The following is a 24,946-nucleotide window of genomic DNA, read 5'->3' on the forward strand; positions in this document are numbered from 1 at the left end:
GATCAAAGTTCACCTACAGAAAAAAAATATATAGTTTATAAAATATAGAATATTAAAAAAGTTAAGTAAAAGATTAAAGAACAGGCAAATATTTCTGCCAATGGGGTAAGGAAAATAAACATGAATTAAGCACTTAACAAAAAGGTTGTTTTTCTTGTCTTTTCAGTATAAAAATTGTAGTGATTGTAATGCATTTCTTACTAAGCATCGTTGTCCAGTTTTTCAGAACAAATCTAAAAATTCTTAGATAAAAAAACATGAACTATGTAAAAAATAATATAAACACTATATATATATATACATATATTATAATTTATAATGGAGGAATAATCTGCTGATGGCTTTGCTTGTTGTAAACAAACATACTTAATTCTTATCTGTTCTTTCATAAAACCAGACTACACATCTAAGGTCAGTTTTCTTGTCAAGTAAATGTATTAAAATTTAAGAATTTTAGATATTTGTACTTTAAAACAAGATAAAAATGCTTAGTAAGAAATTTATGGTTTTGAAGAGTAGATTTGAAAGCATGAACTGAAAGCATAAGCGTATGTAGAGACAAACGCATACAAAATCAAATAAATTGTGAAAGGAAATGAAAATTCAAACAGTCTTGAAGTGATTATTTGAAGAAGAAATGTGAAAATATTGATAGTTTCCTACCAGGTTTCAATCAAACCCTTTATTTTTACCGTTTCCTCTGCTATCCGTCACCTAAATGCGACAACAGCCGGAACGGAATAAATGTGACACTTCCTTCCCGAAAACAACACGCTCCCAACGCGCGTAACATTTCCTCCACAAGCTGTTCCACATAACAGACAGGCATCACCTTACCTGGCTGACACCCAGCGTGCGGAGCGGAGACAGCGTGAAACAGTTTCATCAGTTTCTATCCACGGACTCACAGAAAGGAAGTGATGCGAGGGGAAAAACAGGTCGGAGCAAAGGCAGAAAGACGATCAAATGACGGGTTCGTGTGTGAGATCTTGACTTATGAGTAACAATACAAAAAGGAAGAGACAGACAACCCTGTGCAAGTCATTTCCCATAAGCCCCTCTGTCATGTCACTCTCTCCTGAGTTTTCATTAAGGCTGAATTACACGGCTCGGATTCGCTTACAGCTGTCTCAGCTACATACAGTACATCAGGCCAGAGTGACCTCATGCTCTAATGAGAGTATGTGACAGGCCTATCTCAGAGCTGGAAGTGTATGACACCCATCCTGCTATATATGGAGTTCTCAAAACGTTTGACTATTGATTTTTAAATATAATTTCAGCTGAACATCATATAAAACATGGCAGCATTTAAAATAAATGTTCATTCATGGAAAAAAAAGTGAGACCACCTGTTGCCATGGAAAATGTATAAATCTAATGTCAATAAACTCAGTATATCGTAAATTGAATCTAGGTCTTTGATTTGCATTATTTGTGTCGTCAAATCTAAACAAAACAATTATGTTCATTACCAAGAGGTAGCGGAACATAAAATCCAGATCTTGTATGCCGCCTCAGGGAGGCTTATCATCCAGTCAATGTCACATATAAAAAGACATTGTCTCTTTTGTTGCTTTTGGCAGCTGTTTAAAGAATACAAACCAGAATGTGAGTGAAATTGCTCTGCCCATGCCGGGCCGGTTTACTAACAGGGTGAACGTACGTTCTCTGTCCTCTATATTCATATCACAAGTCATTATATCTCGTACTGGCACCCAAAGGTCATATTTGCGGTTACCATTACGCTTGAAAAACGGCTTTCATGCCCAGAAAACTAAAGTCTGGGCACACCGCACACAAAAACACCTCCACAACCTTATCTGTAATGTGGCTCAGCCTGATATGCTTATGAAAGGGGCTCGGGGAAAAAAGACCAGTTATTTATTTTGCATTTTGAAAGATATACCTGTGGCAAATGCGTCAAGCTATTAAAACGATTTAATAGGTTTTCCGAGCATACCAAAAGGGGTGGAAATATGAAGAAAGTGTTGTTAAAAACATTCCGCTTCAAAAGAGAATTTATAGAAGTGAGGCTGAAAAATGCCAACCATCTATTCGTAGTTGAAATTCACCATTCAAAACAACCGTGACTAGAAAAGAGCAAAACATTACAGATACATATTTACACACAGTTTATGCGCTCTCACATTAAACTCATTTAATTCATTTTATAAGTGTGTTTCTTTTATTCACGTTCTTTACTTAATAATTGTAGACCGATACTTATTTAAGACCACAGACCAATACTGATGTAAGTGTACTAAATGCAATAACAGCAGAAAGCAACAGTGAGAAATCACTTTGCTGTTTTCAATGCACTGTTTGGCCCCAGGGAAAGGTTTTTGTTGGCCAGCTTTACACCTTGCACTTAATGACAGCAGTTCCTCCAGCTGTCGTGCATCCTATCTGGAGCACTTGAAACGTACTGAAGTTTTACAGAGGCTGGTCAGGCAAATGAAGGGCAATAAAGTCATGCAAAAAGATGAGCTTCATTAGGTTCACAAATATGGAGGACCAGGAGAGTCTTGTGTACAGTAATAAAGCATTTCATTGTTTAATAACTAATTCTTCAATAAAAATAGGCATTCATTCATTTGTTTTTAACTTCATTTTTTAATTCAAATATAAATAGACGAAATGATAAAGTCATTTATTATATATTGTTTTAATGGGCAATAAAAAGCGTGATTGTAAAAATAATTAATAAATGAAATATTAATCCATCAATAAATACTTCAAATAAAAAGGGACTTTTAAAAATCAACATAAAACACGAAATAAATGTATCATTTTAAAGAACATTAATGAATTCTTTTATAAACAGTGGACTTTCAAAATCTATTTGAAAATGCGATTTAAAAAGAGGAATAAATAATTGGATTTACAAATTAAACTAGAAATAAAAGTTTGAATCAGTCATATAAAAGACTATTTCTTTTACCAATTGAATTTCCATTTCCCCGCTGTCTTTCCTTTTCCGATTTGCTATTCGATTAGCTTAGTCATTTAGCTTTTCCTTTTAGCTTCTCTATTTACCATTTCCCTGACACTCTGGGGCCTTGCATTGCTAAAACGAGGTTAAACAAGCTCTCTGATTGGCTAGTTTCTTTTATGTCATGTTCTGAGGTATGTCAGATGAGCAATGCAGAAGAGAGGATAGTCTGTTGTTACCTACACGTGTGCCCAGCGCGTTATCAGCGCCTGCTTATTCTCTAACACAAATCATAGAAAATGAAATTTATTATTAGAACAGGTTAGAACATTCATGCTGCACGTGGAAGCAGCAGTGAGCAATGGTATCAATGGTCATCTTGGCGTAGAGTCTATTTATGATGCAATCCTTACGCACAGTTAACGTGACATAAGTTACGGTGCTTATGGCCAAAATGCTTATAGATTCACTTGAAATGTAACAGTTTTACCATGAAAGCATGTAACGGATGTCAGTTGTGTTTTAATCCGCCAATATTGACTTTATTATGAAACCGCAAACACACACCATGGTGTGTATTATGTATGCATATAGTAGATGCTACTGTGTATTGTCTATGAGGACAGGACTAATAATTGACCCTTGAATTTTTTTCCAAGAGCACCACACACCCCCTCGCATTCTGGTTCCCCCGGTCTGCTCAGGAGCGGTTGCCCACCGGTGCTGAGGGAAGCAACTGCATCATGCTGTCAATCCAAACTAAGCAAATCCTTGTCTTTCATTGTTATCTTCAGAAAACCACCACTAAATGTACACATCATGTTCACTGCTTATGTTATTGTATAAGACTCACACTGTGAGTGAGGGGAAACGATTCTAAGCTAACTATCCATCTCAATTCAGAGAAACAAATAAAACGGAATATACACAGCATGCGATGTGTTTTATGTTGGAGGGGATATGATTGCATCACGCTGTCAATAATTCCCTTCTGCTGAGCAAATCCTCGTCATGGGTTTTACTAACATGTCCATGTAACGTACTGTATGTTGTGTGTTGAGGTATGTCAAATGAGCATAGTCGTATTTTCTGGGTGGGATATGTGGGACGTACGTGTAAATGTATATATGATATGTATAACCCCACCATTTTTTGGAAAAAATGCTTGGGTTTTTAAGGGCCATTAACGTCTTAAACTCGTGGGAAATGCAGGATGCGTCGCTTTCTCTACTTGCCGAAGTATATACTTATATACTTCTCTATGTTTAAATGCGCTGGCCGCGCATCTGGATTAAACAACTTGATTACGAAATCATTCGAGTAGAAGAAGACCTTTTTGTTGTTTACTGCTTGTACCACTAGAACAGTCTGCTCGGAACATGTTTAAAACACACGAATTAAAGTTTTTCCGGATTATATAGATATTACAACTGATTTTGATACATTGATACAAGGATTTGCCTTGTTTCGATTGACATCATGATGCAGTTGCTTCCCTGAGCAAGGGCCACTGGTCATGAGCAGACGGTGGGAACCAGAACGCGATGTGGTGCGCTGCTCTTGGAAAAAATGTTCGAGGGTCACTAATTAGTCCTGTCCTAATAGACAATACACAGTAGCATCTACTATATGCATACATAATACACACCATGGTGTGTGTTTGCGGTTTCATAATAAAGTCAATATTGGCGGATTAAAACACAGCTTGCATCAGTTCCATGCTTTAATGGTAAAACTGTTACATTTCGCGTGAATCTATAAGCATTTTGGCCATAAACACCGTAACTTATGTCATGTTAACTGCGCGTAAGCATCACATCATAAATAGACTCAGCGCCAAAATGACCGCAGCACTGCTGCTTCCACGTGCAGCATGAATGTTCTAACCTGTTCTAATAATAAATTTCATTTTCTATGATTTGTGTTAGAGAATAAGCAGGCGCTGATAACGCGCTGGGTACACGTGTAGGTAACAACAGACTATCCTCTCTTCTGCATTGCTCATCTGACATACCTCAGAACATGACATAAAAGGAACTAGCCAATCAGAGAGCTTGTAACATGTCCCTCTCCATAGCTAATTTGCATTGTTTAACCTCGTTTTAGCAATGCAAGGCCCCAGAGTGTCAGGGAAATGGTAAATAGAGAAGCTAAAAGGAAAAGCTAAATGACTAAGCTAATCGAATAGCAAATCGGAAAAGGAAAGACAGCGGGGAAATGGAAATTCAATTGGTAAAATAAATAGTCTTTTATATGACTGATTCAAACTTTTATTTCTAGTTTAATTTGTAAATCCAATTATTTATTCCTCTTAGATTTTGAAATTCCACTGTTTATAAAGGAATTCATTAATGTTCTTTAAAATGATGCATTTATTTCGTGTTTTATGTTGATTTTTAAAAGTCCCTTTTTAATTTGAAGTATTTATTGATGGTTTAATATTTAATTTATTCATTATTTTTACAATCACGCTTTTTATTGCCCATTAAAACAATATATAATACATGACTTTATCATTTCGCCTATTTATATTGAATTAAAAAATGAAGTTAACAACAAATAGATTAAAGCCTATTTTTATTGAAGAATTAGTTATTAAACAATGAAATGCTTTATTACTTTACACAAGACTCTCCTGGTCCTCCATACACAAAACCCCTTACGATTCCAATTCAAAACCCCCACACAAAGCTCATCCTTTTTATAAAGCAAACAAACGTTACAGACCTTTATCCTTCACTTGACAGATTCACAGCATATGTCATAATAATTCTGTCCTCCACTGAGTGATGGGAAGAGTTCTTGTCATGGCGACTCAGAAGGTTTGATTTATTTTTAATTCACAGACTTTAAAAATAAATGTTTTTTTTTCTAACGGTAGCCTACTTAAAAGAGCTAAATTGATGATGTACATTGTAAGTTTGCGATGTAAGAACAACAGTTCCTTTGTTTTCCGAAGCAATAGACGTGAGCAAAATAAACCTCAATGCAAGTGCAACAGTTTCACGCTTATTTTTGTCTCACACGAGGAATGTGAGCGAATCAAATGAATTTTGATTCATTTCACCTTAGCGACTCGCCTTCAACAAATTATCTGTGCTTTTTTCCTTTTACAGCTAAAAACACGTAGAATATACAGTTTATTATTAGTATTACTCTGCAATACAAAACCGAATATCACTGTAAAAGAACTTTAAAACTTCAACAATGACCACCGCCATCAGTCGGTGTGAGAAAAAAATTACCCTTTTGAAGGAACCAATGTTGCTAAGCAATCCTGGATAGTAAGGAATGTCTTACCCACTGCTTTGCAAGTCTTGGTACCCGGGTCCATCTCATAGCCCTCGTAACATTCACATTTGTAGTCGCCTTTGAGGTTGATGCATTTTTGACTGCAGGCATCAGGATTTTCACATTCGTCTATGTCTGCAGAAAGCCATCATAAAAGCATTAGCGACAAGGCATAGATACACAGAGACCTTTTGTAGACAATATAAATGATTCTTCCAAACACCACCGGGGAGTTCTCAATATTAATTTCAAGATGTTGTTGCAGTAAACAAATAATAGAATGGTAGGTACAGAGGTATTCTCCTCGGAGAATGTGTTTAACATGTGGTCCCATAGCAATAAGATACTGATATCTGAAATAATATTTAAGATTCCATGAATTTGTTTGACAAGCAATTTTTCTTTGTTGTGTATTTTATTCGAAACATTTGGTTGAGACATACTGTACGAAAAGACAAAAGTTGTGTTTTCTTAAAGCAAGACCATCTTTTTTTGTACACTAGCATAAAGACGGCCTTAAAGCCAACACGCATGACTAAAAAGCCCCAAACCTCTTGTGTTGATATCACAAAGACTTTCATTGTACTAAAAGGCCTACAACTTCTGAAGAACACTTTACCTCCACAGGTCTTCTTGTCCAGTAGCTTGTATCCCGAGGGGCATTCACACTCATAGCCGATCTTCCGGTCCCTACATATGTGAGAGCAGCCGCCATTGTTATTGGCACATTCATTCAGACCTACGACAGAAAAAAAACAGGGAAGCCCGGTGTCAAGGGTCAGCGTGCTGCACGGTAATTGGATGGTAAGTGCCCATGGCAACCTGACAGCAGTTGACAGTGAAGCCGTTTCTACTCATTTTCTCAGTTGAGTATCAGGTTTGTGCCAAGAGTTTATGAGAAAGTGATGAAGCTTATGCAATCTTTCTGATAGATATACTTTCAGAGATTTACACAGACATCACACTTTTATTGCATCTCTACAAAAAACAACTTCCTCTTCTTTTGTGATACGGGTCTATAAGTGTATTTCACAGTAACGCATTTCTTATTTAATTTCATAATCATACAGCGTATTGACTACGGAAGGGCAATTTAAAGCTTAGAAATCTAGGAACTTTAATTGAATGCATTAAAGTGTAAGTTTGTGTGGCGACGACATTGAGTCTTTGCATGGATGCACAACACGACAACAAAAACAGACACAAAGAGGAAAGGAGAAAAGGTGATGCTAATGCCGAGGAACAGCTGACAGAGAAAGACAGAGACACCACAAAAATAGAAAAAAAATGCAGAGCAAAAGAGGAAAAGTTGCAGGAAGAGAAATAGCGAGCAAGGTTATATCCTAATGACTTGAAAACAAATTCATTTCTATTGTGATAAAAGACAGGATACAGAATTGCAAATTTGCACAACCCTATAAATGAGTCACAAAAAAACACCCACAGCATACATCCACACAGATCCTTTGAGACTCATCATTTTTTCTCCGGGCAATATTAACATATACATAAAGGAAGTTCAAGTGACGATAGAAGACTAATCCTTGGCATCAGTCCTAGTGATTTAGCATGCGTAGCTGTGGTGGCCCATTTGGAGGCGGTCCAGTGTGCACTGGGCTCAGCGGTGGCCTCTGTGCATCAGGTCCCCGCTCTAATCTTATCTGCTGAGTGGAGGAATGAACACCAAGAGCCGCTGTGGGATTATGTCTTTAAAAATTGATACAAACATAAACATAACCGGAGAAGAAAAATCGGATAGGTCCTGTACGCTGCGGACGTTCCTTTATGAGAAGACTCAAACTTTGATCATAAGAAGCGCTCTGTGAGTCGACCTTGATCAAGCCCCTAAAAATCCTACGCAGACTATAAGCTTCAGTGCCTGGATATCAATACACGTGTCCATATGTGAATGTGACTGCAAGAAACTCATTTTGATGACAGTGCTGTTGAAAGCAGAATAGAATGTAATGACTGCATTTGTGTAAAGATGCTCACCGCAGTCCTTCATGGGCTCGTCGGACCAGTCCTTGCAATCCTTGATATTGTCACACACCTTACTGCTTGCAATACACTCGCCGCTTTTACACAGGAATTTCAGTGGACCTTCGCATTTTGTGGCTGTGAGGGACACAATGAAGAAGCTTTCATGAATTATGACCATTCAATACCACATAAAGAGAACTCACATAAAACTAAAACGTACAGATTGACTGTATTTTAAGTCGCTATGAATACAAAGCATCTGCCAGATTCACAAATGTAAATTATGTTAACTGCAAACATACAAAAGTACATCTATTTGGACTTTTAAGTCAATGAAAGCACGATTGGATCTAGTCTTTCATCTCTCCCTATTTCACTTTAAATGCTGTCGGCAGAGATAAAGCGGTTCATCCAAAGAGAGATGAAGGGGCGAAAAGTGTGAAGTTACTTTTGTTGATGCATCCAGCCTCATCACTGAAATCTGGACAGTCGTGTACTCTGTTGCACTGTTTAGTGCCGTGAATGCAGGAGCCGTCGCCGCACTGGAATTCATCTGGACGGCAGGTCAGCAAAGCTGGATGAGACAGATACACACGTGTTAGTAATGTCAAGATCATTGGTTCAAATACAGTGAACACACAAAATGCTAAACGTGTAGACCTCAAAAAAATAACTTTCCTTATATGTGTTTTTGTTTTGTATTTCAGTGAAAATATCTTAACAGCTTTAAAGGTTTAGAGTGAGATTAATAGCGGCCACTATTGGTGAGTTTGAGAATTGGAAGCAATCTCTCAGTCCTCCGCCCTCCCCTTTCTTTCGAAACACGATGGTTGCCACCACAGTACAAAAAGATGTCGTCAATTGAGACAGCGTGTCTTATCATGTTGATGCAATTAAGAGATCAAGCGGGCATTAGAAAGACGGTACAAAGAGTGATGTCTTATTTATGAGATAAAATAAAGGGTCCGTGGATTTTAAGAATAAAAAGAAGGATACAAGTCAGGACCTAAAATTTCCCCTGAGGATGTTGTACTGATTTGGATCAGTATGCGAGTAAAATTGTGTTTTCTGTTTGTTAGAACCAAGAAATGTTATTTTTGTTGTGATATTTGCTGTGTAACGCAGTGTTTTGTAAGTGCAGTGGCACTATATGTCAATGCACTAACCACAAGGCTATTTAAGCGCGTTTGACGTGCAGTAATATTGAAATAACAAACCTGAGTAAACAAACGACGTCCAGTTATGCACACCACAGTCGCGAACAGACGGAGGTGCCTGGTTAAAAGTTTGCATATGGGCCAGGACCTGACTTGCTACGCCACTGTATTCAAAGACATATGTGGAGGTCTCTGGGGTAAGCCCCGGATATCCACTTACCTTAGAACCGCCCCTGGTTAATGGTTCGGTATATGCATACTAAAAGCTTTGGTTATTAAATGACACTGTTCTTTCTCTATTTGTTATAAGATCCCAAGGTAATCAGACTTTATTTATAACCTTTATTACTTACAGTATTTTCATGTGCTTCTTGGAAAAGGTCTTTAAAACACTTAAAACAATCAGTCACTTACGCTAAGGCAAAACACTGCAAAAAGTACTGCTCCGCAACGAGAGGATTTTAATTATTCACATTCATCTTTTTAAATCCCTTTAATCTTTCATACGGTGTACTTTAGAGTAGCCACAGAGGGAGAACATCCATTACGATCAATTTCAGCACAGCAAGTTATCTCAAACCACCTCTCTCGCCTCTGTTTGCTAAGAAATACAGCAAACGGGAACACACACACACACAAACCATTTAAGCCCTTTTCACACAGAGATCCTAGAAACTACACAGAAAATGTCCCAGGATCCGTTAGAATTTGTTCATTCACACTGCCAGTCTGTGCATGCGTTCACACACATCTCGTGAAGATCCCGTAAAGACATGTGACATAATTTACTGCAGTGTAATGTTATGTATCAATTATTTTTTTGTCGTGTAATTAGGGTTGATCAAATATTTCCTATATTATAATATTTGTTATTTTACTGCCTTCCTTTATTTAGTACCAAATAGGCCTAAATAATCTCTCTTTTTCGGTTATTATTCTGTAGTAGGGCTGCTCGATTATGACAAAAATCATAATCACAATTATTTTGGCCGATATTGAGATCACGATCATTTAACACGATTGGAAACAACAGAAACAATTATAAAACTTGTCTTTTAAATTGAGTTAAACTGAAAAAATATATATGTTAAGAATTAACATAGCTTACAGCTATGAATGGAATGGGTCACAATAATCGTTATCTTGTTGAAGCCAATATTGACAATTAATTTTTTATTATTTGCACAAGCCTATCATGTAGAATATATTGTTGCCTCTTGCAAATGACAAAGATGTCAATTTTAAAACAAACTTTTTATTCATTTTTTATTCGTAAATGCAGAACAATGAAAAGGAATGAGGCAAAAGAACGCAAAGTAGACCTAAGCACAACAAGATTGAGCTAAATATAAAATATCATATAAAAACGGATAAAAGCAAATTGTGGCTTGTTCGGTGCAAAGCTACACAGCCTTAATGAAAAAATATAACGGAATGCTGCAAAGTAAAAATAAGCCAGTATTTTTTGCAGCATAGCCTAACTGCCATACAGAAGGCACTGTATAATAATATAAAAATATAAAAATGTGAGTTTAAAAATAATTGTATCGTTTTTTTAAGACAAAGTTTGGGAAAAGTTTTTTTTAAGATAATGAAACCATTTCGGAATTAACTCACGCAGATCGAATGAAAAACCTGTTAATAGGGCCTGAAGCATATTGCACATAATGCTATATAAAGCATAAATAAACACTTACGTCGGTACATTATCATCATGTTTATATTGTGTACATGTTTTGTTGAGAAAAACAAGCACATAAATGTTAGGGTGAATGTTGGGAGTCTTGCATTCATCCATGATTTAGATTAAGACAAACAGTAGGCCTAATTTTTGGTTTTAACAAACAAAAATTCCTTGCCTAACTATATTTTATATAATGTTTTAATTGCCAAATTATTTACGATTCATTATAGATGTGTGTCATCACTACACTGCTTTTACGGCATTGTTTCTGCCTTTTGTTCACACAGGACGCTTTCCGGGACTGATCCTGTTTATGTCTGGCAATTTTAAGGCAATTTTCTGGGATCAATGGTCTGTGTGAATGGGGTTTTAGTATCATAGATGAGGTGGACAAAGACCATGAAACACACGCACACGCTGTCTCCCATGGGCATGCAAACAACAGTGACTACAACACACACAGTATAAAACAGATAGATCTTATGGCGATCAACCATACTACAACACGTTTAATATCAGTTGAACTTCATATTAAAGGAATTATCTAAAGTTCACCTTACAGTTATGCTATTTAACTATATTTCTAGCAAATCATCATCTGGGAATATAAATAACAATTTAATTATTTGCAATATGCAATTTCTATTAGATTTTTCCTAAATTGCTATTCCTGGCTATTTAAAAAGCTGATTGACACCAATGCAATATTACCAAAATTGTGAGTGAAGATAAGTCACTAATGCAAGGCCACAGATGCATTGCTCTAAATGAAATTAATGAATATTCTTGAGTTAAATGAATTTGTTCAAGCTGAACCAAAACAAATGTTGGGTGGGATCGCACAATCCTGAAGACCCCACAGACCTTTCCCCCATACACGCATGCACACACTCAAGTGTGCCCTGTCAAACCCCAAAACACACATGTTGCCTAGCAACCATTAAGACACTTGGCGACCGGCTGGTTACTAGAACACCCATGGAAAAAGCATCTTTATCTCCACAGACACAATCAGGCTGGAACAAACTGTACACATCTGTGCACATGCCTTGCATTTACAATCCACACGAAAACAAAGCTGTTTTAGCAGCAGGTTTAGTGTGTTGAGGATTATATTTGCTCAAACAAACACATGCTCATTTCCTTAAACCCCGTGAAAGCACAAATCTTTGAAATCTTTCATTTCCTTGCATTCACACTGACTGATTCCAAGAATCACATTTTAATATATTTAAAAATCGATGGAAATCTCATTAATTCTAGTCATTCTAAAATGCTATTATATAAAAGCATTCTTTTCATTTTGTAAATGATTGTTTTGCCTTTAGGCCATCAGCTTCAATAGTTTATTTATTTAGTATCATTTGGCGCCTGAAATTAGAGTTATTAAAGTGCCCTTTCTAAAACCGCTGCAAATTAAGAGGATTTAGAGTTCTTTGTGCTGTATCACTTTAAGCAAAATGAATACGCTGACCTTTAATAACATTATGCATAACACCTGCAAAACTGAATACATTTATTTTGAGAGAACTAAAAGAAACATACAATAATGGAGATTTTTCATATGTCACAGGAAATCAGGGGCAACTTTACATTTCTTTCATTACACTCAAGATAAAGAGAGGTTCATTTAGGAGTAATGTAAAAAGGTGTTTTTACACAAAATTTTAAAACAATTATGAAAAAAATGTATTTAAATGTCCAGTATTTTCCACGTCCAGATGCCTTTGAATTAAAATCCATTTATTTGAATAACTCCCACTATTCGGTTCTCTATGGATGCAAAAGCCTGCCCAGTGAAAGAGTTCCAGTGGCGTCACAGTATGTGCGTGCAAAATTTTTCCTAATTCATTTTACATTAATTAATGTAATAAGGTTGTATTAGTTAACATTGCTAAATGAATTAACGAACGCTGCACCCTTCTCATAAATACTTTAGGTAACACCCTTGAGATTGACAACAGAGATCAAATGCATTCTTGTATACTTACGACAGTTAGCCTCATCTGACTTGTCCTTGCAGTCTGCATCTCCGTCGCATTTCCAGTTCAGGTGAATGCATTCTCCGCTCCTGCATTTAAACTCCCCGGCGGGGCATTGGGGCTTCTGAGGTTCCGTCTTGCGGCTGCAGCGCTCCATGGATTCGTCTGATTTATCTTTGCAGTCGGGGTCCCCGTCGCAGCTCCACAGCGCTGGGATGCACTCAGAGTCGTTACAACGAAACTCATGCGGGCCGCAGGTACTTGCGGTGGCTGCAGTGCACATCTCCTCGTCACTGCCATCACCACAATCGTTGTCCCCGTCACAGACGAATGTGGGAGCCACGCACATACCGTTGCGACAATGGAACTCTTTCCCATGGCAGGCTTTGGCATCTGGAGAGAGGAAGAGAAGAGTTTATTCAAATCTATTCTTACATTTCGTAACATTAAAATTGCAAAAGTTTTATGACAGGGGTTTTTAACATATACTAGAAAACCTAAAGTTATAGTGCTAAAGTTCAGCTGATTGTCCTCCCTTTTAAAATGTGTTGAGGAAAATAAAAATGCAATGCATATGAGTATACAGTTATGCATTCATGATGAGATACTCCCCCACAATATTCAGATTAGTGGATGACTAATTTTTAAAATACTTTTTTCAGGGCTCCATCCACAAATTATTACAACTTTGTCTAAACAAGTGTTATCAAACACCGCGCCTTTAAAGAACTAGGGTGGAGCATCCGTTAACTCCTCCCCTTCAACTGTCAGTCTGCTCCTAGTTCCATTTCAAAATGCAACTGGCTGTTTTTATATATCTAATCAAATCGCAAGGGAAAAAACAAAAACTTTTTTTCTCATTCGAAATTCTGTTTTCCTCGGAAATGCTTCAGAATACAAAACTAAACATGATCGCAACTTCTGGTACATTGGTTCTTTAAGAGACTAAAAATGTTGATATTTTGCTAAACACTGCCAGATCACCAAACCAATGAGGTAACATTACAGCAAACTGACCGAATAAAAGCAATCATTGAAGGTTTATGGCAAACTTAGAATGAGCTCTGGGCTATACTTTGCTAATCCAGCCTCAATGATTCAGCCGTGCTGCGGGTGACCGGAGGGTCACGCTCAGGCCCACATTGGCTGCAGACACTAAACAGCCTTAACAGTACTGTAGTAACCGCCTGTCCGCTCTTTAATGGGGTCACCCACCCTACTGAAATAACCATCCCTAACAGCTACACCGCGATTGAGTGTTACTTTCCTAGATCTGTAAAAGGATTTGCAATGGTTTACGTGTCCCCAATCGGGTGCGAACAAGTTTTGAGCGGATTATAAATTATCCGTTTGGTACTTCAATACACAAACTGGGCCCCATAATGCATTTTAACAATGAAAAAGGTGGCATTATCAAAACTGTATTGCCCGATTTGAAATCAATGCTACTTGTGCCGTTCACAGAAAAGGTCACTCTTGTTGCTCAGTGCACTTTGGCTCATTTCCATTTCATATTTCTGCCACCCACGCTCAGTGCTTTTGACATCAGTTACAATAATGGCCCATAAGATGTGTTGCTAATTGTATTTTTTCCAAAGCTGATTAGCCAACAAACCTTTAAGTGGCTAATATAAACAAATTGATAAGGGCCATTAGGGAAGAAACCTACTGTCTGCCACCTAAAGCTCCTCCAATGGCCAAGGAGAAAGAGTGGAATAACATTATCAGACTGGAAACAGGCTTGTTATCTTCGGACAAATTTGAAGGTTGATAAGTCATCATCTAATACATATCATTATATACACACATAAGGTTACGTCCGGCATGAAATGTTGCATTTTTATAATAGATGAGGCACAATATTTAATCTTGCTGGTGTGTACACTTCCACAGGAAGGTGGGTCATGTTTGCTTTAAGCGGGGGGATATTGGATTGGCTGATGCTGCTCTTCTCTTGAGGGACAGAAGGAGCAACGCTGGATATGAAAAGGGTCTTACCCTGTGATGTAGGGCCTAAAACAACATGCTCTCAAAGTTCAACCAAACACAAATAGGTAGAAACTATATAATATTTGCCAGTTCACACAGAAAGTCCAGTCAAATTTCAACTGCAATCAAATTCAGAAGACTTTCAGAATAGATGCACTGACATCAAATCATTTAATTTACTAAATCTACCAAACACTAAACTACAGCATGGATCACTGCTAGTATTGCTCATACTTAAGAGTTTGCTGGAATATTTAAACTCACTTATGTGACCCTGGATTACCAAACCAGTCTTAAGTAACACGGAAACATTTTTATTAAAAGACAAAAAAAATCGTATGGGTCAAATTGATAGATTTTTCTTTTATGCCAAAATTCATTAGATATTAAGTAAAGATCATGTTCCATGAAGATATTTAGTAAATTTCCTGCCTTAAATATATAAAAACTTAATGTTTGTGAGTGGATGGCCTGCTACAGTGCCTCTGATTAACAATTTCAAAGGCAATTTTCTCAATATTTTGTTTTGCTCCCTCAGATTCCTGAGTTTTAAACGGTTGTATCTCTGCCAAACATCAATAGAAAGCTTAATTATTTAGCTTTCAGATCATGTAAAAATCTCAATTTCGAAAAAATGTACCCATAACACTGGTTTTGCTGTCCAGGGTCACATATTACACTTTGTCTCCTAACTCATCGTTCATAAATGACACAGCTTGTTAAGATGAAATTTGCTATCAAGGCCGCTAGAGTTTTTACTTTTCAGATAAATGAGTATAAAAAAGTAAAAATCCATATTTTGAAGGAGAAACCCGAGTTATACAATAGTAACAGTCATAACGCTATATTATACTTTTTGTATGGAAAAGGACCCCACTACTCTTCAAAGATTGTAAATATATATCTACTTTGAGCATGTACAGTATATATCTGGTCATCGCAACAGATGGTCAAAGACAACTAGCATGGCTCATCAATGGGCTTTGGGTTGGACTATTTGTTCTGGACCACACAAAAGTATTGAAAAAACTCTTAGGACATTTTAAATGGGAAAAGGTGCAAAATTATCTACTGAGACCAAAGGACATACACATGCATGTCTGAGATGGTGTCTTTTGTCATTCAGTGTCTGCTGAAATATCTCTGCTGTGTGGACTTTGATATGATCTCCTATAGATGTCAAGGACAATACTGAATGGATTTTAAAAGAGGGGTAAGAAAAAGCTCAATGCAGGTTAACTCAATCCAACTGACCAACATCAACTACTCACTTCCTAATCAAACCACAGACTGATAGTAGATAAGCTTTACATTAGAAATATCCACATGACCTTGAAGCATACAAGCAAGTTAGCAAGCAAGCAAGAAAAATCTATAGCGGAACTGAATGTAAAATGAGGTACATTTACAACGCACTACTACAATAAAAACACACACATACATTTAAAAAGTTGGCTTGCATATCGTACTATAAATTTCAGTATACGTCCCTTACCCCTTCCACCCTGTCCCCATCTGCCACTGTTGTTTTAAGGAATATACATTTTTGTCATCATTTACTGACCCTCTTCTTTCTTCTGCAGAACACATAAAATATATATTTTGCAAATTGTTGGTAACTGAACAATGGTGGTACCCACTCACTCCAATACATGTCAATGGGTACCGCCGTTGTTTGGTTACCAACATTCTTCAAAATAACTTATTTTGTGTTCTGCGGAGATTACAGGATTGAAATGACAAGGCGGCAACTAAATTACGATAGAGTTTTTATTTTTGGGTAAACTATTCCTTTAAAAGCACCAGAGACTCACAAAGTTAACAAATTAGCCTAAGAATGATTGACAGCACGTTTGTCCACCCACATTTAAAAGTATACACTTCTCTCTATCCATTGTAAAGGACACTTTCTCACCATTCGTACACACAAAATATTACACACCATTTCAATGACCACCCCACATCTATAAAAACAAACCACCTAAGGCAAATTCAGCATTGAGGCTCATGCTACATTCAAAAAATGCCCTGTGGCACAGTCACCTCAGAGTTAATGGTGCGTTCAAAACTCTGCTCCATCAGCTGTAATATTACAGTACCTCACATTAGACAGAATTCTCTCCTCCAGGGTGACAGATACTGTATCCCCAAAACACTCAGCTGAGAGAGGATGGATTGCCACAAAAACACTGAGGCAACTAAACACTCTGGTGCTTTGTCTCAAAACTCTTCCCCTGTGCTGACAACAGTGCCTGAGGGTACAACATTGGGACAAGAAGAAATAGCAAAAAAGATAATTTAGCTCCAATGGGATACCTGCAATTGCCAATGAGAGCGAGCTGCAACAAATGGTGGTTGCAGGCTTTTACAGCCGTGTGACAAATTAAGGGCTCTCCTGTTTTGGCCAAGTGGTTGATATTCTTATGACAACATCATGTTGACCCTGGGACAACATTTAAATCAACCAATCAGATTTCATAAATAAATGTACAGTTTATTTTAAATGTAATCTTCCAACTAGGATTAGGTATTTCTAGAACATTGTTTTTCGCTTATCTTTCCCTCTGATTTTAGGGGTATGTTATGGTTAGGGTATGGTTAGGGTAGGGGTTTGGTGTGGGTTTAGGTTAGGTTTTAATTATAAAATGTTGTCCTTTAGTCCAACAGTAGGAGCACAAGTATACATTTTCAGTTGTCATCATGAAAAAAAATGATGCAAGTACAGTTCTTCATGAAAAAGCAGGTAACTGACAAAAGATCTTCACTGGTACATACAGATGGATAAATCAGGGCCCTATAATTTTTACAGTACCTAAATTTGATTTAATTTTTCTAATTTGTTTGTTTTTCTTTTTATACTATACAAAAGTGGGATATTTGTCCAAATAAATTACTGTAGTATACTATAGTATACCATTTATTATAATAAACTGCAGTAAAAAAGTTTTTGAACTTACTTTAGTACTGTTTACAGTGTTTATAAAATGACTAAAAGGGGACTACAATTTTCAATAGCAAATACTAATAGTTCACTAAAGAATTTTCGTCTGAGTGTTCAATTTATCAGGATTTTTATTTTGACGGGTCTCTAGGAAGTGTTGTATGTTAAACTGTGCACATAATTCACTCAGAATGCAGAACAGCCAGATGACATAAAAAAAAAGGATTCCACTCCGCATCTAGGTTAAAGCATCAGACGAAATAAAGTTATAACATTACGTCTCGTCTCGCTTTGGTCGACGAAAATGAAGAGACATTTTGGCATAGTTTTTATTTTGTAAACTACATTTAGTCTCGTTTTTATTCGTCAACAAAATTGCATTATACATTTAATTATAGTCATCATCACATGACCAGCATTTACATTGCGTCTCGTTTCGTTTTCGTCATGTGATAAAGTTTCGTTGACAACGATATTTAGTCATAATTTTCGTATACGAAAGGAACACTAATGACAATGTAACATTATTTTAACCAAATTTTGACATTTTATTCTCGAAAAACTTAGTCGAAACCATAAAGTAGACATTTTACTTACATTAAATCTGCTTTCTATGGACACAGAATCACTTTTGTAAATTTATTTTAATGGGGACATCTGAACGTCTTTGACCCGATTACATATTATGGAAATATTAACATGTATTTATTTATGTTTACCAATAATAGAAATGAAATACAAATGTTTACTATTTTTCAAATTAAATTTTTTTCTTAAATTTATGCTTGTATGTGTATGTGCAAACAGCCCTTAAAACTAGTTAATGTGAAGACGACAGTCAGACAGCAATTGAAAATGGTCTGAACTTCTATAAAAGAAAAAGATTGACCCCTCACTGAAACAAATTTATTTGTAGAGCACAACTCTGGACAAGACTCTCTGCACCGAGCCAGAAGCTGTTTACGGCTAGAGGAGTGACATTTTCACACCTGTAGAAGTACCGCTATATGTTCACCAGGGTTGAAGTATTACCTCTGGGTGGATAAGCAAATGACAGCAGAGATGAAAGAGAAATATCAGGATATTGTCAGGGGACAGAAGAAGTTCAGCATAACGCCTGACATTACACGGGTGCAAATACCTCAGCGTGTGCAATTGTGTGCCTGTATTCTCACCCATATGAATAACCGACTGGCTTAAAAGGGCAAATGCTTCTCTGTGAAGATCACATATGAAGATAACACTGCAAAGCACGCCAATAATTACATAATATAAAAACAAAACACATCAGCTCATAAAGATTAATAGCATCACTAGGGAATGGATGGATTCAAAGCAAGTAAACATTAATTTTGGTATCATCAAGAAGTAAATGATAAGCTAATTTTGCTGGAACTCTTACGATTGTAACATCAGTAACAAAAGAGCATCAATTTCCTGCATGCTTCAATAAGGGGACTAACATGTGGGTCATTCTTCATTTGTGGTGGCAAGTGGTTTCACTACTTTACAACAGTTCAAGTAAATTAAATATGGATAAATTATCAAATGTCTGATAAATGTACTTGTAGGATAAACACAATTTGTGCACTATTAATGGTAAACATGTTTTACTTAAAATACATATTTAATTGAGTTTTTGTGAGATTGCATTTGTAACAAAATATGCTTGTTTCCGCCATACCTCAGAGAGATATTATGGAATGTAATTGTAACAATATATAATTTTTAACACAAATAAAGTGGTAATATTGTGAATATAGATTTTATTTAACATGTACAGTTTCATGAAATTGTTTTTTAAAAAAAGTGGCGTTCCCCAAATTCATGTCTGTGGTGTAACAACAATGGATATCGACCCTTTAAGAAAAGGCGGAAATCTATTTGGACTACCTCTCTGTGTTTAAAGGTCATTGCAAGTAGTTGATCTCAGGGGTGCATGGTGAGTACATTCTTTCTTATTATTTTTCTTAAAGTGAGCTACATTTCTGACAATTTCATATGTAGCACTTTATCAGTGTCTGTGGTGTTATTTTGATAACTTGCAGATTTTACATATTTTAATAAAAAAAAAAATTGTCCCCTGATTTTGAAATCATCATGACAGCCTCCATTTTAGAAAAGTCTGGAATTGGGCCAATTTGTCCGTGGTGTTATTCTCTGTGGTGTTACTTTCTTTCCAGGTAACACCACAGACTAAATGAATAATAAATGAATAAAAATTGTTGTTTCTACAGTGTTCGATTAAAATGATCTAAAAATCAAAATGTTTTTAAGCTTCAATTTTAATGGATATAGCACATAAACTAATTTGAAGTGCATAACAATACATTTGTAAACAAGCAAGCATTTGTACAATTTCTGCCTCTCATTTGCCACCCCAATTGAAGAATAACCCATGTATCAGACAGCACATTTATGATTAAAGCTCATAAGATTTAAAACACGCAGAATATAAAGAGCCACAAATCTGCAACAATACGGCACAGTGAAATCTGTCAAACAGCTTCCATGTTCTACAACACTGGACTATCAGTGATTTAATCACAATTTTACATGGGTGTCAAAATGACGGTTATTATTTTCTGTAATCGTATTAGCTGTCTGTGATAATCACGTGTTTACTGATATAATAAGATTAACAGATATTCCGGAGGCTAGTCGAGCTCCTCTGAATCTCCTTTGAGAAAATAGTTCAAAGCATTTCAAAACATTAAGCTGAGATTTTATGAAATTAGGATGCTGCCATAGATCACAGTCACATATAGGCAGCTCACTAGAATTTTGAACATACAGTAACTATAGCCAAAACGTATTACACCCACCCACACTATTCTACATAATACACAATAGTTTTGCACCCACACTATTATGTTAACTACACAAAGAACACGTTTCTTGTAGTTTTACTAAGAATAGCAAGGGTAACACACCTCCATCAGTGCACACACATACTCCCACACGCGATCTCTTTCGCATCTATAAAACCTTGGTTTCCTAGTGCAAGCACATATTTTCAGCGTTTTATATATTTCTCCCTTTTATTTGCTTTTTTTATCCATATCTGTGCACTTCAAATCCACCCACACTAAGCACAGACTTCCACAAACCTCCATCGGTTCTCTTATCTGATCATCTTGCAGTCATCTCAAGGCAATGATCGACATTACACGCATCAGTGCTTGACTGCAATTTCCATTCAATCTTAATTGATTGAAAAAGGTCTGGTTTGTGGCCAAGCTAGTGACACAGAGAAAGAGTTCACAGCACTCAGAATAGTAAACACGCTTGCGTTTCAGCGCTTTAGGCTACCTTATATGTATGTGACTATGCTTTGACCCTCAGTGAGCTAAGTGTAACTTTACATTCATGTTATGAGCTGGTCAAAAATTCCTATTGTCTCATTGTACAGTATAAGATATTAAAGAAATGTTTAGTCCCAAAAAAATGCAAATCCTTGCTTTATTCAACCCCCATGATGACTTTTAATAAACAAATAATTGTATTAAATACAGTGCTTTCAAACTTCAAAAAGGACACAGAACATATACGGCAAGTGTCATAAAAGTTGAATAAACAAAAAGATAAGGCAACTAAGAAAGTCGAGTTTGAAACACAAAAGTGGTAAATTATGCAAATGAGTAAATGATGACATAATTCTCTCTTGTGGGTAAGATAATACTCTACATTCTCCTAATAGTTATGTTTCAATTCAAATGTTTATTATGCAAGTAGCCTCATCTTGCCTCAAGTTTCACACATTTCGCATTTTAATCTCTTTTTTATTGTTTTGTGTATTTTAGTATTCCCCTAATTAGTTTCTGATGGGTCTGCAGGATTCAGGTGGGTGTCTATGCAGTACAATAATTGCTATGGATGTACAATGAGAGACAGAGGTGGGGGGGCAGAACAAGATAAAGAGAGTCATTGATCTCAAGGGTAATATTACTGCGAGTCACAAAACACACTGTGCTAATTAAGCTCCAATTATACTATAACATAAAACATAAACACTGAGCATTCAACAGACACTAGATGAGCTGATAGGTACCAACTCAAAAATACGTTTCCCTTTGTCATTCATGTCTGAAAAGGAAAGACATATAACCCTTATCGGTGTGTTCAGACTGGTACTCAAAGCAACCATAATTCAATGCAATTCAAGTTTATTTACAATGTGCACTGTTCCAAAGCAGCTTTACATGCGCAAATAAGAAAATCACAGAAAGGTAAAACACAGCCCAGTGCATGGAGTTTATAGAGCAAGCAAGATCATTCTAATAAATAATATCTAATAAATAAATCATTAAATAAATAAATGTAGTTATTAAGTCATGCATTTTTCAAGAAGAGCTGTCGATGCCACAAAGTTAAACACCTTTAAACATTATGCTAATGAGCAATGTAACAACTACCAATCAGAGTGCAGAGGGAGGAGCTCATTTAATCGATCTAGCTCCAAAACAAGCTAATATCTGAAGATAAATGTGATCGTACAATTCATTTTATAAGATTCCTTCAGATGGATTTCGCAAGAACAGAAATGGCAACGCCATGTTTGAAAGTATATTGTTCATGTTTTTGGCTCTCAAGGAATGTTTTATGCAAGTCTTTCAACCATTATAGCAACGGCAAAGGCCTGTGTGGGTGCAGTAGGTTTTACATGCGTGTGTGCGGTCTGATGAACCATCACTAAAAGCACTTCTGACCCCATTTAGCTATAAAAGCACTAAAACATTATTAATGAATATTTTTAATAAAGCACTGTAAAAATATCTCATCTAGCACATAGGGCCTTTCTGAGTTGCTACTAAGAAAAATGAATCACTCTGCATAAAAATGTCATTAGACCAACAATGCTCCCCCAACGTTGTTCTAACAAGTCTGAACAATTTCAAATATTATGATGAACATTGTCGATTTGCAACTTCGCAGAAACCTTCGCAACCTGAATAAATTATGTGGATAGTGTTAAACAGCGTTCTGTGGTTAATTCAGTTTATGCTTTTGTTGTTTTTGTTGGCACTTTTTTGGGCTGATAATAAGAGTTCATATTCTTACTTAATGATGTAAATTGGTACTGTGATTTGTTCTCACATTAAAACATTTATAAGAATGTAACTAAGAAGTACTAAATAAAACGTTTGCTTCATAGAATTCTATAGTCTTAACAATATTCTGAAAGCCTGAATACCATTTTGCACTTTAATATAAACAAATTCAAATAGGCTAAACAAAGTAGCTTGTTCGCATCACACGTTGACTGTAGCTAGATCACATATTCCATTAATTTATTTAACGTTTCACATCTTACTGATTTGCTTCCGTTTCAAATAGAGTACAGGTGACAGATAGGAAAATGAGAACTGTGATTTTGTGCTAACCTGATTCTTCTAAAGTGTTAACAGTAATATGTATTCACAAGCCATGCTTTCACATCTTCAATTATAAATCAAAAAGAGTGGTCCCGCAGATTATTACAATTCCATAAAAAAGTAATATAACTCACAAGTTGAAACATCAAAGGGCAGAAAATCAATTATAATCAGGAGAGCAGTGAAATATATTGTCATTACAAGGCTCTTATCTTCCAGATCAACGCTTGAGCGCAGGACATACAAATCGCAGCTATAAATCCACTGAGATAAACAAAGGCCGTCATAGTGCTAATCATAGTGCTAATAGTTCGAAAATGAAAAATGATCAAAGCCAGAGCTAAAGTCGCATATGTTGTTCAATAAAACCAGATTAACTATAGAAAGAAGTTCATACAAGAACAAGAGATTTAACTTGTACTTGGGTGACTAAGACTGAATACAGTTCTGACATATGGTAAATTTCCATAGACCGTGAGAAAAGTCAAAACCTTTGTAACTACACCAAAGCAATACAAAATGCAGGTACACCAAAATTATTTTACTTATGTTACAATTCCTGGATTTTATTTTTAATTAAGACAGTGGCGTGAGTCCAGCTATGGGAAATTATTAAACTCTAGGCCGTCCTGTGGTGCTGTTGCTAATTCACAGACTGCTTTGCTTTAGATTTGCACACTTGAAACAGTGTAAAATGCTGAGTTTGCCTCATGTCTTTCATCGCTGACCCCTTCGGCAGGACATCAGGAGTTTGTTATGAGAAAAATGATTCCGAAAGGCTGTAAAAAAGCCAAATGAATGATACATAATCCTTCCATAAGGAAAGTATTTGGGGAATCAATGCTTCTATAGGTTGCATGTCAAAGAGCAAAGTAAAATCAATATGAGTTTATAATCTTATAGCAAATTGAATATCTGCCTTTGGCAGCCAGAATAGTGTGTGTGTGTGTGTGTGTGAAAGATATAGCGAAAGAGGGGAGAGAAATAAGCATGTGCAAAATGAACAGAATTACAATTTCATTTACAGCCATGAAAAAAAAGCATTTAATCACTTCACATGTATTGTGGCAATTCCAGTCCAGTGTCTATTAAATTTCAACAAAACAAACCTCAGGAATGTCACAGCTGCCCAACAGCAATGTGAAAGACTCAAAGATGCACCAAAGACGTGTAAAAAATTCAGGCTTATGCCATCATATTTTAGTTTTGAACCGATTATAAAATACATGTTAAAACATTAGTATTATGTTGATTAATTATGAGTATTAACACATTTTTTCAGCATTCAAAATCTGCAATTATTGAATATTTTTAGTTGTTTTGGCTAGCTTGTTCCATTTCAATTGTCTGCTATAAATGCTCATAAAAACAAAGATTTAATTTGGAAATTGGAAGAAATGTCACTAGTTCGCAGAATTTAGAACGGTAACAAACACACACACACACAAAGCCATCTATCAATGCAAGAATCAATTATGTATTGTATAAAACCAAAAAATGTTTCACACTTTTCAAGACCCAGAGCATTTTATAATATATATCCTACATAGATATTCATGGGGACAAAGATGGTCTCCCATACACCAATAGCAGAGCCCGGGACAACATT

The 24,946-nt window shown here is 36.2% G+C and overlaps 1 protein-coding gene across 8 annotated transcripts in view; it reads right to left on the bottom strand.

Moving 5' to 3' along the window:
• Nucleotides 1–24,946, bottom strand: part of lrp8 (low density lipoprotein receptor-related protein 8, apolipoprotein e receptor) — a 141,348-nt gene that overhangs the window by 32,573 nt on the left and 83,829 nt on the right. For all 8 annotated transcript variants that reach the window (XM_056750052.1, XM_056750049.1, XM_056750045.1 and 5 more), the window contains exons 5-9: nt 13,042–13,425; nt 8,658–8,783; nt 8,222–8,344; nt 6,846–6,965; nt 6,236–6,361 (exon numbers count right to left, since the gene is read on the bottom strand). In XM_056750052.1, the coding sequence (XP_056606030.1) occupies nt 6,236–6,361; nt 6,846–6,965; nt 8,222–8,344; nt 8,658–8,783; nt 13,042–13,425 (879 nt within the window). The remainder of the gene's footprint in view (nt 1–6,235; nt 6,362–6,845; nt 6,966–8,221; nt 8,345–8,657; nt 8,784–13,041; nt 13,426–24,946) is intronic.

The sequence above is a fragment of the Triplophysa dalaica genome, chromosome 6 (genome assembly GCF_015846415.1).
Source record: "Triplophysa dalaica isolate WHDGS20190420 chromosome 6, ASM1584641v1, whole genome shotgun sequence".
Classification (NCBI taxonomy): Eukaryota; Metazoa; Chordata; class Actinopteri; order Cypriniformes; family Nemacheilidae; genus Triplophysa; species Triplophysa dalaica.